This window comes from Rhineura floridana, chromosome 3, assembly GCF_030035675.1.
Source record: "Rhineura floridana isolate rRhiFlo1 chromosome 3, rRhiFlo1.hap2, whole genome shotgun sequence".
Classification (NCBI taxonomy): Eukaryota; Metazoa; Chordata; class Lepidosauria; order Squamata; family Rhineuridae; genus Rhineura; species Rhineura floridana.
The window spans coordinates 112,387,728-112,405,078 of NC_084482.1; the positions used below are offsets into that span (position 1 = coordinate 112,387,728).

A 17,351-nucleotide genomic window follows, 5' to 3' on the forward strand; every position below is an offset into this window, starting at 1 on the left:
TTAGGGAAGCAGGAACACAGCCCTACACAAACCATAGGACAGAAAAGCTGGACCTTTCTGAGTGTAAACTGCTCCATTCAGCTTGACCTCAAGCTTATCTTTTTTCTCCTCAAGTGTATTTGTTTACAACCAAAGGTCATTATAAAGCAAGACTCTTTTTATTGCCCAGGATAGATACAGGTCAAATTAATTTAACTGTTAATTGCACTTTAGTTCTGGAACCAAGAGGAGAGGCAAGAAAGGTGTAAAGTTATGGATACTGGAGTGAAAAACCTTAATTTTACATATACATTCATGGGGTCTGAAGTGGTGGTGACTGAGCAGGAATGAGACCTTGGGGTCATAGTGGATAGCTTGACAAAGATGTTGACCCCGTGGGTGGTGGCTGTGAAAAAGGCAACTTCCATGCTAGAGAACATTAGAAAAGGTATTGAAAATAAAACTGCCGATATATCATAATGCTGATATATAAATCTATGGTATGGCTGCATTTGGAATACTGTGTACAGTTCTGTTCACCTCGCCTCAAAAAGGATATTGCAGAGTTGGAAAAGGTTCAGAAGAGGGCAACCAAAATTATCTTTTTTTTTTTTCAATAATTTTTATTCAGATTTTCATAAAACATACAAGACAAAATCATAAAACATTCAAAGACAAAAAACAAAATCAAAAATAGTTAAACAAAAAGAAAAAAAGAAAAAAAAAAACAAAAATAAAAAATAAAGAGTAAAATATTGACTTCCCATTTGTCAAAGATCAAATCAGTTATAAGTCTATAATATATAACAATCCTGTCTCTTAAGTCATATTATAAAATCACTTTCCTCCAGTAGTTATCTTACTTAATCATCAAATCTCATAAACATTACTTTATTCTTTCCACAAAAAGTCAAAGAGAGGTTTCAATTCTTTAAGAAATATATCTATCAATTTTTTTTTCCAGATAAGCATATCGATTAATCCATCTCATTACTAATTATGATAATCTTATTGTCATAACCATAGTCAAAATAAACATTTCAATTAATCCATCACATCAGAATCTGTTTGGTTCAATAATTTCAGTAGCCATTGTTCTATTATCTCTATTAGTTCCATTTTCCATCTTCCATCTTCAGTAGTCTTGTTAAGTCCAGTAATTTCAATATCCAATCTTCCATTATCAGTATTCCATAATAATCTTGCTGTCAAAACCATAGTCATATAGTAAGAGTCTGATGGGGATTACCTCTATCCCAAATATTTTCTTGCCATCCATTCTGAATAGGTTGCTGAAATACTGCTGTAAAATCATATCTCTGTTCTTTTTTTCAAAATACACTGGGTCATCTCTTAAAAGTTTTTCCATTGTCACATGGCTGCAGTTAATTCCATAGATTTTCTCTATATTGGGCTCCATCACATCATTCCAGTCCAGAAGATTATCCATGCCATTGATAACTTTATCTCTAGAATCTTCATTCATTTCTTCAGAGATAACATTGAGTTCCAAACAATAGATTTTATTTCTAAAGTCCATAGACTCCAAATCTTGTTCCTGTTCCACGTTGGTTCCAATCTCCGGGATCTCCTCTCTCACAGGGACCCCTATTCCAGTCTCCAGGGTCACCTCTCTCACAGGGACCCCTGTTCCAATCTCCGGGGTCTCCTCTCTCACAGGGACCCCTTCCAGGGTCACCTCTCTCACAGGGACCCTTATATCTTTAATCTCCTGCTTCATTTTACTCAATTCAATTTTCATTATCTCAATCTCATCCATTATTTTCTGAAACATAGTTATTTCCAGATTTTCAGCCACTTTCTTAATTGCCATTTTAAAAGAAAAATATAGGAAAACCACTTCTTATTTCAGCAACAATTGGGTTAATACTCCAAACTTGGTGACATCACAGTATAAACAGAGCAGACAGCCTTATCTCTCCAATAGTTAAGTAAACAAAATGCAGTTCCCAGGATCGAAACAATTAATGGCAATCGTCAAGAAACAGATTCGTCAAAATAAAATAGACCAAAAAGAGAGTAGTCTCAAAACAGTATAATATTTTTCAAAATAAAAATCTGGAATAGAAATCCCTCTTCTGTGTATATCTTTAGAATGCAAATCCAGGACAGCTTTTTGCAACAAAAACAGAGATAAGCTATTAATTAGTGCGTAGCAGAGAGAAGTTATGGCTCCCCAGTGAGATGTCAAAAACTGATCAATCTGGCAAATCTCTTTTAAACAGCAACAATTTAAGTCAAGTAAAAGAAAAATATAGAAAGAAGGGTGCTTGCCTGTTAGTGCGTTCTCTCTTAGAAGATAAGGTGAACGTTCGCTTTATCAGATAGAGCTTGCTGTTAAAAATCCGTTCCACCTTCGTCGGCTGGACCTCGTCCCATAAATTAATGAGATCTGGTCGTCCCAACAAAAATAGGCTTTGAGGTTAATCTCTTCGTTTCTCCCTACCCGGGAGAAGTTTAATCAGTCAAAAAAAAAAGAAAAAACTGACTGATATATCTGAATAAGCTTCTTTTGAGGCAGGAGCCCGTCTCAAAAGCAGGCACAGGCTAAGTCACCCTTCCCGGAAGTCAAGAGGGCAACCAAAATTATCAAGGGGATGGAGCGACTCCCCTATGAGATAGGTTTAGCATTTAGTTTTGAGAAAAGGTGAGTAAGAGGTGACATGATAAAAGTGAATAAAATTATTCATGGCGTGGAGAAAGTGGCTAGAGAAAATTTTTTCTCCCTCTCTCATAAAACTAGAACTCGTGGATATCCAATGAAGCTGAATGCTGGAAGATGCAGGACAGACAAAAGAAAGCACTTCACGCAGTGCATAGTTAAACTATGGAATTCACTCCCACAAGAGGCAGTGATGGTCATTGACCTGGAGGGCTTTAAAAGAGAATTAAGCACATTGATGGCGCATAAGGCTATCAATGGTTACTAGCCTTGATGGCTATGCTGTGCCTCTATACTTGGGCGCAGTATGCTTCTGATTACCAGTTGCTGGAAACCACGGGGGTGGAGAGTGCTCTTTGCGCTCTGGTCCCACTTGGGGGCTTTCCTTGGGCATCTGGCTGGCCACCGTGAGAACAGGATGCTGGACTAGATGGGCCACTGGCCTGATCCAGCAGGCTCTTCTTATGTTCTTAAGAAGAGGACATGGTATGGCAAACTTATTATTACAGTTACATGGTTACAAATCCACCTCAACCCCTATTCCAAGCCAGTAGAAAGCCAAGATCTGTTTAGGTCACAAAATGAATAGGAATATAGGAAGCTGCCTTATACTGAGTCAGGCCATTGGTCCATCTAACTCAGTATTGTCTACACTCACTGACAACAACTTTCCAGGGTTTCAGACAGGCATTCCTAGTCCTATCTGAAGATGTCAGGAATTGAACCTGAGATCTTCTGCTTGCAGAGCAGATGCTCTACCACTGAGCTACTGTCCTTCCCCAATGGGTGCCAGAAAAGTGGGGGAGACAAGAGGCCCACAGACAACTAGCTTCCTCTCCTCCCAAGAGCAAAGTTCAGTTTTCTCTAGAGCTTTGAACTCCATTCTTCATAATTTGTTTTAGATTAACTGAATAAAAAGGACATGGTATGGAAGTGAGCAAGCCAAATGAGTGTGTTGCTTCTAAAAATGGATGAAACATGAATAGCTGCACATTCCTACAACCTAGAAAGCCAGTATAGATCTCATTCGCTTGCACTTTTTTATCACATGAAAATATTTTGCCCTATCCCTGGAACAGTGGCAAATTTCCCAAAATTATGAAATTCAGAAGAGAAGACCAAACCTACTAAGATAAACATCCCAAGTAGGGTCAGTTGGTAGGTGAGCTCTAATACTGGATAGAAATATTAGTAGCAGAAGATTAATGGATGCGTGAAGCCTGATCAACTCTTGCTTTCCTTTGCAGTTGGGAAAATGTTTCCCCTCTTGCATTCAGATCTCAACAGAGAGCAGAAGGCACAGATCCAAACTATGGTGAGAGAGATCACAGAAGGAGATGGTAAGTCCGCCTTGGCTACCATAATTTTTTTTTTTTTTTTCAATAATTTTTATTCAGATTTTCATAAAACATACAAGACAAAATCATAAAACATTCAAAGACAAAAAACAAAATCAAAAATAGTTAAACAAAAAGAAAAAAAGAAAAAAAAAAAGAAAAAATAAAGAGTAAAATATTGACTTCCCATTTGTCAAAGATCAAATCAGTTATAAGTCTATAATATATAACAATCCTGTCTCTTAAGTCATATTATAAAATCACTTTCCTCCAGTAGTTATCTTACTTAATCATCAAATCTCATAAACATTACTTTATTCTTTCCACAAAAAGTCAAAGAGAGGTTTCAATTCTTTAAGAAATATATCTATCAATTTTTTTTTCCAGATAAGCATATCGATTAATCCATCTCATTACTAATTATGATAATCTTATTGTCATAACCATAGTCAAAATAAACATTTCAATTAATCCATCACATCAGAATCTGTTTGGTTCAATAATTTCAGTAGCCATTGTTCTATTATCTCTATTAGTTCCATTTTCCATCTTCCATCTTCAGTAGTCTTGTTAAGTCCAGTAATTTCAATATCCAATCTTCCATTATCAGTATTCCATAATAATCTTGCTGTCAAAACCATAGTCATATAGTAAGAGTCTGATGGGGATTACCTCTATCCCAAATATTTTCTTGCCATCCATTCTGAATAGGTTGCTGAAATACTGCTGTAAAATCATATCTCTGTTCTTTTTTTCAAAATACACTGGGTCATCTCTTAAAAGTTTTTCCATTGTCACATGGCTGCAGTTAATTCCATAGATTTTCTCTATATTGGGCTCCATCACATCATTCCAGTCCAGAAGATTATCCATGCCATTGATAACTTTATCTCTAGAATCTTCATTCATTTCTTCAGAGATAACATTGAGTTCCAAACAATAGATTTTATTTCTAAAGTCCATAGACTCCAAATCTTGTTCCTGTTCCACGTTGGTTCCAATCTCCGGGAGAAGATAAGGTGAACGTTCGCTTTATCAGATAGAGCTTGCTGTTAAAAATCCGTCCCACCTTCGTCGGCTGGACCTCGTCCCATAAATTAATGAGATCTGGTCGTCCCAACAAAAATAGGCTTTGAGGTTAATCTCTTCGTTTCTCCCTACCCGGGAGAAGTTTAATCAGTCAAAAAAAAAAGAAAAAACTGACTGATATATCTGAATAAGCTTCTTTTGAGGCAGGAGCCCGTCTCAAAAGCAGGCACAGGCTAAGTCACCCTTCCCGGAAGTGCGCCTTGGCTACCATAATATTCAGGAGTTGCCAACCTCTTGGACCCAGTGGACAATCCTCCTCCCTGCCCCCAGCATCAGCTGCCTCACTACTCTGCTTAATGTTAGGGCTGGCCCTGGCCTGGACACCCTTACTTAACTTACTTAATTTATTATCTGTGTCTTGGCATAGAATAAAGCATTCAAGGCCTTTCATTTCTGCTATCTTTGTGTGGAACGTACATCTGTTTTCTCAGCTCCACAGCTAGACTTAGGAAAGAAGGTGAGCATCCCTCAGGATCTGATGGTGGAGGAGCTATCCCTGCCCATAAACAGGGGTTCCAGGCTGTACCAGAAGAGGCAGAAGAGAGTGCAGCGCTTTGTATTGGAGCATCCTACAGACTACAGAATTGTGAGTTCTGTTTCCATCTTGAGAAAAGAAGCAGGAAGCTCCCACAAGAAAAACCTGTTGATCATCAACAACAGCAAGGCATGCAGCAGCATTCTTAGAGCTGACCAAACTGTCTTTCATTCCCAAACCATGGATTGCCAACTGCCTAAGACTGAGAAACTGAATTCTCCCCAGTTAGATTGCTGAGATCAGTAGGGGGATGGCAGACCATCTCAATCCCTGTGGCCATTGCTTGGCTTCAAGTATAGTGACAGATGGCATGTGAGGTTGCCATTACCCATCTTCAGGATGGGTAACCCCCTCCTCTATTTCCTGCCTATTTATTCATTAAAATATTTGTATCCCACTTTTTTGCCCCAATAGGATTCCAAGGGAGTTCTCAGAACATCAATTAAAAGCAGGGGTGGGAAACTGGATCCAGCCATCATGCCAGATCCTGACCTTCCCCAGTCCCTGCGGGTCATTTTCTAATGTTATCTGTGAGAACTGAGAAGTGTGTTTCCTTTGTCTGCACAATTTGAAATCATACCACACAGGCAAAGGAACAGGGCTTTGTAAGCATCCACACAATGGAAAATGCTTCACATGATATCACAGTCACATCAGATAATTGACCGGTGGGCCTGTGCCTTTGCAAGCACTGCCAATTGGCTGATCGTTAGTACCTGCAGAGGCACAAGGCTTTGCAGGCACTTCCAATCAGCTGATTGTCAGGGTTTGCAAGGGGATTTGCAGGTACCACCAATCAGCATCTTTACTTGCCCCACATTTGAGATTATATTTGACATCAGGTGTGGGACAGGTGACTGTGGCTTGGTGAAAATGCCTCATGGGCCAAATTAGGACCCCCGCCAGACCTGATTAGGCCCATGGACTAGAGGTTTCCTACTGCTGATTAAAAGCAACAGTCCAATAATAGTGTAAAAAGAAACAAGCATTGGCAGCTAGATCATAAAATCACAAAAGGGGGAAGAGAAATCAGCCAAACCAAAGGCAAAGTGAAACAAAATGTTTTAACAGTATGCCAAAGTGCCTGTAAGGAGGAAGCAAATTGAGTCTCCTGGTTAGGAAGTTCGACTTTTGGAGTGCTACAGTTAAAAAGGCTCCGTCAAATGTCCCATGACCCAACCAAACTTCTGATGGCAACAAGGCACGGCCAAGGACCTCCACTGATTACCACTTTGGGTGTGCAGTGCAGGCTGATATGGGCGAAGGCGGCCCTTCAAATGTCCTGATCTCAAACCACTTAGAGATTTAAAGGTGAAAAGGCTTTAAAAGGCCAAACACCAAACAGCTATTAGAGAATGAAATAAGAGAAGCCAAGGCATGCCTGCTTTTATTGGTGCCAGGCAGAAGAAGATGTCAAACTGCTTCCACTCTCGTGTCACCCTCTGTCCTTTGAGCTTCACAGGGCATCTAAGAATGGGCACTGTAATGCACTGCATGGACAAAATAATCTTGCAGGCCTAAACAATTACTGGCAAAAGCTTTTCCCCTTTCCCCCTAATGTCAGGGAGTTAATGTGGGGGGAGAGAAGACTTTTGCAAAGGCTTTAAGACCAAACAACCAACCCTGATTTATATAGCAAAGTCCATGCAAACATTCTCTTCTTGCCTTAAACTTAAATCACCAGGCTGGTAATTATTAATTCCTGTTTACATAGTAAATATATACTATATATCACCCCCACCTCCAATGGAGATTCAAAACTGAGGTTGTCATATTAGCTATGGGGATATGGGCATAACATAAAGGCAAGATTATGAGCCACTGGGCTGCAGCTGCAACTTCCAACAGAGGGAGACATTTAGCTTTGCAACCATTCCGCCAGTTACGAAGATATGCCTGCATGCTCTCAGCCTTAGGTCTTCTTTGTGGTTCTTGCCCATGTCATATATTAATGCTCTTTTCCTTGCTTTCTTTACTAGATCTCAAATGCATCTGGAGCTGGAGAAGGCTCATATGCCAATTACAATGCAACTGGAGCAACAAAAGGACAGATGGTCTGTGAATGTTGCATGGAGAGGATGGGGAGGGGTCTACTTCCTTAGCCTGAAGTTTAGCATCTATTATGGCTCCTGGAGAAGTTAAATTGACATGCAGAGGTGGCTTCACTGTGGCTTCATCATGAAGTTATGCCGTTTAGAGTTCTTTCCCATAATGGCCCAATTTGTCAATGCTCACTGTCTATTCAAAGTTATTTCAGTGGAGATTGTGTAATTGTCCTCATGCACCAAAATATGTACTGATCTGCACATTCTTTAGTTTAAACTTCTGTAATTTTGTCATGCAAATGAAGGTAAAATGTTGCACACAAAGGGAGCTCTCAGTAGTTACTGAATAGGGTTCAAAATCCTGCTCAGCTCAAGAAGTGAAAGTAGTTCCTACCTTTCTTCTAAGAGGAAGAAATTACACCACTGACTTAAACTGGTGTAACCATTATTGCCTCTCTCCAAGGAATTCTGGGAATGGTAGTGCTGTGAGGAATCAGAATAGGGCTTTCTAACAAAAAAGTCTCAGTACTTCACCAAACTTCCATTCCCAAGAGTCTTTTGGGGAAGCCGCATGACAGTTAAAATAGTCTAAAACCAATATAAGGTTGTAGTGTCCATATGTTAGTTTCTAACAATCCCACTGGAGTAGAATTGGCATTTGAGTAGCAGGAAGTGAGTGTAGATCCCTGTGTAGTCCAGAGCAAAACTGGAACAGTGGAAAGCACAAATGCACTTTTTAGAGTGATGTCCATTCACAGAAATTTTGGGGAGAAATGCGTTTGCATAAAGGCAACTGCTGTTTGCTTCAAACAAAGGCAAAGTTATTTTCCCACTCCTGAACAAAAAGCTCATCCATCAAAGTGCCTGACTTGCATCCCACCTCATTCTCAAAAATATGCTGAGCGGATCTTTTTTAATGCCAGACAATGTTTTGCAACCTCTGCCTGTTTTACTTTGTCCACTAGTCTGTCCCTAATGCTGAGGGGAAGGAAAATGATCAGGCTGGGCTTTATGTGGCCGGCTCAGGAAAGGGGACACCCCCCAAAGTAGCCAAGAAAACAAGCAAAGTCCTGCAGATGAGCAAAGCCCTGAATCCTGATGCCATCGCTCCAGGTAATAATGAGCTATGCGCAGTGCTATCACCAACTTGACCATTACTCAACCCAAAAACAAGAGAGCCAGTGGACTGGGAGAGCATGGGCTTTGCATGCAAACGGTCCTGGGCTCAATCCCCAGCCTCTCCAGGTAGGGCTAGGAATTACCGTGTCTGAAAACCTAGAGAGACATTGCCAGTCAGTGAAGACAACACTTAGGTAGATGGCCCAATGGCCTGACCTGGGATAAGACAGTTTCCTTAATGTCATCAATGTCCTATCTCAATGTCCAATGTCACAGCAGTCACTGGAGAAATCCCAGCTGCTGTCAGAATAAGCCGCATCCCAGCTTCATCTCAACCAAGCCCTGGAGCCCTTTGCAGTACTCATTCTACAGTTTTTTGGAATATACTTTGGGACCAGCAGGTACGATTTGCACCTAAACTCAGGTGCTGGTGGACTCCAGAGTTAGTTTACAACTTCCAGGTTAGTGGTGTTACAGGGACTTCACCTCCATAGCAGTGTTCCTTGAGATGCCTGATGAAACATCTCATTGCCCTTCCCCTGTCAGCAGACAGTTTGATGCAGAGGACAGCTGCATCGGAGGCAAACTGCTGTCCATCCTTAGATACAATAAGGCAGGGAGAGAGGGAGGGAGAGAGGGAGCTTCTGTTTCTAAATAAGGATGGTTACCAGGGTTTGATGCAGTCACCCTGCTTGTCAAAGAAAAAAGATGCATGGAGGGATCCAGTGCTGCTCTTTGTAGTGTGTGAACTGCACATGCATAAAGAGCAGGACAGGAACTTGCCAAGATGATGAGAGGAACATAGGCAGCTGCCTTATTATGAGCCAGACCATTGGTCCATCTAGCTCAGTATTGCCTACACTGAATGGCAGCAGCTCACAAGGGTTTCAGGCTGGAGTCTCTCCCAGCCCTACCTAAAGATGCCACAGGATGGACCTGGGACCTTCTGCATGTGAAGCAGATGCTCTACTAAAGACACAAGGGCATGTTGCTGAAGGCATCCCAAAACCTGGAACTGGTCCTGTTCTTTTATATCATCTGTCCTACTTTATACTGGAAAGAAGAAATCAGATACCTCAGATGTTGCTGCCGTAACAATTAAGAAGTCTCCATTTAATTTGACATTTCCAACTGCAGGCTATTCTGGACCTCTAAAAGAAGTACCACCAGAGAAGTTCAACAGAACAGCCATCCCCAAAGGCTACCGGTCCCCCTGGCAGGAGTTCCTTACCGGTGAGGACTACCAGGTAAAGCGAGAGAACCATTTGCCTGAACCTCCCAGGAAAGTGAATAGCTTTGACCTCAGGAGCTTCAACAGGTAATGCCTCTTTCTATTTCTATATGGAATTTTTACATGGGATGCTCAGATATTTTTTAATCCTCCAGTGTGAATGTCATTATGTGACAGAAAGCAGAAGAGAACCGATTTTAAATCATATGTATATTCTAGCTGACGTAAGCATTGCAAATGCAAATAGCTGAACAAACAACAAAAATTTAAACATAACTTGTGAAAATTCTCTGTGAATTCTTGCCTTTTGGGAAATTCAAACTATACATTACATGGACACAAATGTAACTATGTTTGCTTCCAGAAGCCCTGCTTGTTGAGCATTCATCCTGATTTGTTAGCGGGGAAGTTAGATGACATTGAATCTTCAAATGTTATTCCACATTTTCCAGTGCATTTCCCCATTGCTTTATTGCAAAAAAGTCTGATTTTGGGAGGGAGGGAGTTCTGTTGTGCAACAGCACCAAATTAACTTTAATTGTGCAGCCTGAATTCCCAGGTATATGATTGAATCCCACCTCAAAAGAGTGACAGTCTGGAAGTGCCCTGAAGCCAGATGGCCCTTTTTTATTTTAAAAGCCATTTCAAGAAGTTATGATGGATAGCAGAGAAAGGGGCACAGTGGTTAACCTTTCCCCTACTTAACATTTTCCTACTCCAAATCATCCCATCCCCAGCAGCTCTGGATAACATGCTTTAAAATGTGCTTTTTAACTGTTTTCAGTTGTTTCCTGCAAGTCTTTTTTATTATAACAGCTTATAGCCTTAGCTGCACAGCTAGTTGGTCTTCAGTGCCACAATAGAGTCAAGTGCTCTCTGCTCACTGCAATGGCTTTTTTATTCTTAGCACCTGGTAAGATTCTGCTTTTGACAAAGGGCTCAGCTGATTTGTTCCCCACAAACAAAAGCATGATCACGGGTGCTTCCACCACTAGGGCCACAGGGGAGAAATTCGATTCAGTTCCCATTTAAAGGCAAACCCATCTAATTCACAATTTCCAAAATACAGGAACTGAAACACAGCCATCTTTCGAAATTCACACTTCTCCAAATTCTTATTTATTTATGATTTGATTTATATCCCGCCCTTCCTCCCAGCAGGAGCCCTGGGCAGCAAACAGAAACGCTAAAAACACATCAAAACATCATAAAAATGGACTTTAAAATACATTAAGACAAAACAACTTTAAAAACATTTTTTTTAAAAAGCTTTAAAAGCATCTTTTTAAAGGGTTAAAAACTTTGGTTTTTTTAAAACAAACATATTAAAAGCAATTCCAACACAGACACAGACTAGGATAGGTCTCAACTTAAAATTCTTGTTGAAAGAGGAAGGTCTTCAAAAGGCGCCAAAAAGATAGCAGAGATGGCACCTGTCTAATATTTAAGGGGATGGAATTCCACAGGGTAGGTGCCGCCACACTAAAGGTCCGTTTCCTATGTTGTGCAGAATGGACGTCCTGGTAAGATGGTATCTGCAGGAGGCCCTCACCTGCAGAGCGCAGTGATTGACTGGATATATAAGGGATATGACGGTCTTTCAGGTATCCTGGTCCCAAGCTGTATAGGGCTTTGTACACCAAAACTAGAACCATGAACTTGGCCCGTGCAGTTTCCCAGCCAAGTAATGTGTACAAAAATGCATATACTAGGATAAAGTGTGCATAAAGATGTATAAACTGCATTATACTAGGCAGGATTAAATGCAAAAAAATATGTATAACAGGCTAAATTCACAGTAAAACAGACTTGCCCACCCACAGACATGGTTTGGGAAAGCGTGCTAATGTGCAGCTTCTATTGCAAATAAATGAATCATATAATCTATCTACAAAATACACACACCTACTATGAGCTAGCGGGTAGGGTGAGGACATTTCTAGCAATTGTAATTAAATGAATGTTTGGAGGGCGGGTGGCTCCATAAGCCAGTCTGGATGGACATTGTAGTTGATTAATTTAATTGTTTGAACAAGCCAAGACTGACTTTCTTGACAAGTGCTGGTTTCTTGACACCAACACTGCCCTCCCTGGCAGTCAAGGAGCATGATCAAGAGTGGGTCATTCCTGAAGTCTTCCAGTCATAGAACCACCAATACAGGGCTTGAAAAGTGTACATGTACCTATGTTTCCACGAGCCTCTGTGATCATATGTATTGTGATAATGTATTCCACTACAAAATTCTTCTGGAATCATCACTTGTCTGTAGCTTCAGAGATTTAAGGCACTGTATAAGCAAGGATTGTTGTCATTGCCTCAGTTCAGTCTTTTCCTGGTTACTTGACCATAGGGCCGTAAACAGCTCTCTCACTGTCCTAGTTTTGATAAGGTGTGAAATAACTAACTGGAGGGAATACATGGAGTATCAGATTATACTCCTTCAGGGTGCTAAAAGGTCATTTGCATTTCTGGACACTGACATCCTGTGCTACAGCTAGGTCATTTTAGATCCTGAACTTCATGGTCTTATGGGTGTCCTCTTCAGTTGTGAAGCCAATAGTTAATCTCTCTCTTCTCTCCCCCACTATTCCATGCTTCACAGCCGCTTGTACATTCCCAATATGTTAAGAGAAAAAGAATCTGAACATGTAGACGATACCATACTATTAGCAGAAACCAGTAATGATTTGAAAAGAATGCTGATGAACGTTAAAGAGGAAAGCACAAAAGCAGGACTACAGCTGAACATCAAAAAGACTAATGTAATGACAACAGAAGATTTATGTAGCTTTAGAGTTGACAATGAGGACATTGAAATTGTCAAGGATTATCAATACCTCGGCACAGTCATTAACCAAAATGCAGACAATAGTCAAGAAATCAGAAGAAGGCTAGGACTGGGGAGGGCAGCTGTGAGAGAACTAGAAAAGGTCCTCAAATGCAAAGATGTATCACTGAACACTAAAGTCAGGATCATTCAGACCATGGTATTCCCGATCTCTATGTAGGGATGTGAAAGTTGGACAGTGAAAAAAGTGGATAAGAGAAAAATCACCTCATTTGAAATGTGGTGTTGGAGGAGAGCTTTGCGCATACCATGGACTGCGAAAAAGGCCAATAATTGGGTGTTAGAACAAATTAAACCAGAACTGTCACTAGAAGCTAAAATGATGAAACTGAGGTTATCATACTTTGGACACACCATGAGAATACATGATTCACTAGAAAAGGCAATAATGCTGGGGAAAACAGAAGGGAGTAGAAAAAGAGGAAGGCCAAACAAGAGATGGATTGATTCCATAAAGGAAGCCACAGACCTGAACTTACAAGATCTGAACAGGGTGGTTCAGGACAGATGCTCTTGGAGGTCACTGATTCATAGGGTCGCCATAAATCATAATCAACTTGAAGGCACATAACAACAAGAAGAAGAGTTTTTAAACCATAGCAACATGGTGACTGTAGGAATAAACACATTCATTTGGGAATCAGCACCATTTTGTTGTAGAAATGGATAGTCTATTTTAAAGTAAAAATAATAAAATGAGCATCCGTAACCATGCACATGTCCACCACCGATATTTAAAAAAGAAAAGATGTTATGGTGACCAGTGGCAGCCCCAATGAGCCCTGGCATGCCTGTGCTAGTTCAGGTACTGATAAAGGATCTGTTTGATGCTGCCCCATCACTTGCCACTGTCAGCATTTGAGAGTGCTGTTGGGTCCTAGACTTCAGTCCCAAAGTTCACCCCTGCAACCTTGTAGCCAGCCTTCCTTGTTAGGTGGGGCAGCCACATTTCTAGGTGGGGAAAGGTGCATAGTGCCAGCCAGCCTCCCTCCCCCCCCCCACTGGTGGAGAGGATGCGAGGGCCAGGCCAGGGAAAAGTAATGACCTTCCCCCTCACTCCTCCTCTATCCAGAGATTGAATTAACTTACATGAATGAAGTTTAATCTGTTTTGTCTTGCCCTTTTTTGAGAGATCTCCAGGAATACCAGACTCTAAAGCTTGACTTTGCCTATGTCAGGCCCAGGATGTGACTCAGGAACCAGACCAACGATTGTAGTTAATTCGTGTTTTATTAGGGTAATGTCCAAACAAAGACTGCGTTTTCTCATGAATCAATACAGGGATACAGGTCCTGCGGCATTGGGAGAAAGTTGACAGAGCAAGGGACTTCTTCCCGCCTGTTCTTTAAGAAGGGGCCAAACAGGCACGCAATCTTTCGCTCCTCCTTAACTGCCCCTCAAGTACTGCCCACCTTCCCCCCCTTCTCTCCTGTCTTTTCAGCTGTCTGCGTGTGCGCGGTGAGGGGGGAAGCATCACCCCCTCCTCTTCTGAAGTTTCTGATTCCAGGATGGGGGATAGGGAAGGGGCTGATGGTAAACTGCCTCCCCGCTTTTTGGCTGTGAGCAGCCCTCCCTCTTCCCCCTCTTGCTCTGAGCCTGAAAGAGGGGGAGGCGTGAGAATGTCCAGAGAGGGCTCAGGCTCCCCGTTGCTAAGCGACCTTATCAATGGCAGTTCCTCTGTTTCGTCTTCGCTCCAAAGGGGGGAAGTTCCTCCCCCTTCCCTCTGCCATCCATCCGAATACTCTTCTCCCAACTCTCCGGGATCCAGCTCCCCGGGATTGGGACCCCAGCTCTGCCTTCCGACAGCCTATAGCTACAATCCCCTTTTCACCTGTGGTCTGTTCCTGTGTTCTGATTCTTCATGAACTGAACTACTTTGGTAAATACAGTTAGTTCCTATGCTTGGTTTTGATGTTGCATTAGGTATCTCAGTTTTAGATTCCACCTGAAAAACAAACTTGTCCATACTGCAAGTTGAGGGAAAGGCAGAGAGAAAATAAATACTATAGTGTTTGTTAAGTACTCCTTGAGAATTCCTCCTTCTAGTCTTGTTTCTGGCTTTCAATTTTTTTCTTCCTGGTGGACAATCATGGGAAAACTTTTTAACTGGCTGCTATATAAAGGATGAACTAAGCAATTGTAAACCAACTGTGGAAAGCAACTGGATTTTTTAGTGGTTGCTGGACTGATTTTTCTGTCCAGAAACCCTGAAAAGGCCTTATGCTGAAAATATTTTAATTATGTATCTAAATATATAAGCTGTCTCAAAGTACATATTTATACCTTTTGATAATGCTTAAATTGCTGAGAACTGTGCTTTGACATTTGGAGAAGTGTGAAATCTGTTGCATAGGTAAATTCCAGTCCATCTGAAAGGCATTTAAAGTTGGAATTTGCGAAGATTCAGTTCCTCAACCATCTCAAACTCCTGGTCCAAAAAGTGTCATTTCCTAGCATCCATGAGCAGTGACACTTTCTTTTTTTAAGATGGACTAGCCTGCTACTGTGCTTCACCTACAGCGTGTATATTATAGTGGTGCTGTAATGGCCACAAGCATGGAGAGCTATGATCAATGGTGGCTAAATGGACAAGCAGGAAATGCATATTTCTCTTGTGCCCTCATGTGAGCATCCTCCAGAGACATCTTGCTGACAACTGATAGGCTAGATAAAATGTTTGGTGCCCTCCAAATGTTTTGAACTACAACTCCCATCAGCCCCAAATAGTGCTGATGAGATTTGTACTCCAGAAGATCTCGAGGGCAGTAGGCTGGAGTAAATACACATTTAAGAGAGCTATGCAGTTAGGTCAAGGGAAGATAAGAGTGATTTGACAGAACACAAATTAAATCCATTCTCCTTAATATAGAATCCATACACAAACATTGATATTAGAAATAAAATGAAAACTAGCAAGTTAGTGGCTAAAATTTCCCCAAATGTAAACAATTCTCAAAGCAATAATTTGCAAATTAGACTCCCAGATTTGTTGATAGAAGTCAACTGGATTCTATAAGGCACCATTCCTGACTCCTGGCCAGCCTTGTTGCTACCCTTTCATGTTAGGTGGGGCAGCCGCATTTCTCAGTGTGGCACGTTTTTTTTTTTTTGAGGTGGAGGACATAGTACCTACCAAACCACCTCCCACCCCACACCCTTCACTGGTGGACAGGATGTGAGGGCTAGGCCAGGGAAAGGAAAAGGCAGTAACCTTCCCCCTCACTCCTCCTCCATTCAGACAGTGTGCTAACTTACAAAATGGGATCCATAAAGGTCCTGTTAACAGAAAATTTAGTGTGAACACCAGAAATGAAATTACTGGCTTTTTCTTGTCGTTACATAAGAAAAAAGGATGTTAAGGATAGAATGAACATGAAGATACCAAAAAGTGTTAAGATCTCCTTGACAGCATTTCTTTCTAGTCTTGCTCCTGACCTTTTAGAATTTCCTTCCTGTTAGACAATAAAGGGAAAACTTTTCAAATGGTTGCTGTATAAAGGACTAACTCAGCAATTGGGGGGAAAAGTGTGGAAAGCAACTGGATTTTTTTTTCTTTTTTCTGTTTGCTGGGTTGATTGAAAAAGCCTCATGTTGAGCTGCACACATTGCAAAAATCAGAAATTGGGCCTGAGTTACAGCCTAGATGGCTTGCCAGCCAGCTTATTATAGTGTGCACAGCAGTCTTCTAGGGCTGTTTTCATGCTTTACCATCAAGTACTCAAGAAAAAAAGAAAAATAGTGACTATGATTGTGTGTATAGTGGGTGCTTTAAAAGAGTAAAAGGTAACTTAGGGTAGCCATTTTTTCAGATCACTTTAAGCTATCTCTTTATTTCACTTTTTAGCAATAAGCACTCAATCCTGCTCTACTCATTATAATAATTGCAGAACAAACAAATTCTTACTTCTTATTGCAGGCCAACAAATATAATTCTTTATTGTTGGCTGAGTAGAGAACACAACTGAAACTGAAAATCAGGGCAAAGGAAAGTCCAAGGGGTGGAACCTAACTCTAGTCAATAATACAAAGTTCTAATATTTAACATTTCAAGAGTCATGTTATTTACACAGGCTGTTTTTTTCAGGACCACATAGGTAATTATAGGGTGATTGTGATCATGAGCAATCCACCCTCAGTCAGGGAAAGTCCTGGGCTAGCAGACTTCTGGGGACTCTTCCAGCTTTTCTTGTGCACTCGCCCTGTCTTAGGCTTTGAATTTTTCAGAGAATCCTATTCTTAAACCACTCCTGTTCTTAAAACAACTTCTCATACTTGAAATGGAGGTTGACATTATCTGTCACGTCATGAATTAAAGATAATCCCCCCCAGACAAAATCCAGGGAGAGCACCAAGCTCAGCTGGGGGGGTGCACCCATTTGTTCCACCCAGGTTACAGGCTGCTCTGGGCCAAGGAGCAGTGGGGCTGAATGGATTGGCAGAGCCACCACCAATAGCCAAGACAGAAAGCATCTGGTGGGGTGAAT

General features: G+C 41.2%; 1 protein-coding gene across 12 annotated transcripts in view; it reads left to right on the forward strand.

The window, feature by feature from the left end:
* MYOZ3 (myozenin 3) overlaps positions 1–17,351 on the forward strand; it is a 77,456-nt gene that overhangs the window by 2,621 nt on the left and 57,484 nt on the right. For 11 of the 12 annotated variants that reach the window (XR_009761424.1, XM_061617389.1, XM_061617388.1 and 8 more), the window contains exons 2-6: positions 3,910–4,002; positions 5,520–5,674; positions 7,603–7,677; positions 8,634–8,781; positions 9,925–10,105. Coding sequence is in view for 11 of the 12 variants with exons in the window: in XM_061617389.1 (XP_061473373.1) it covers positions 3,918–4,002; positions 5,520–5,674; positions 7,603–7,677; positions 8,634–8,781; positions 9,925–10,105 (644 nt within the window). In the remaining variant the exon portion in view is untranslated. The remainder of the gene's footprint in view (positions 1–3,909; positions 4,003–5,519; positions 5,675–7,602; positions 7,678–8,633; positions 8,782–9,924; positions 10,106–17,351) is intronic. The other variant, XM_061617397.1, reaches the window with a different exon arrangement.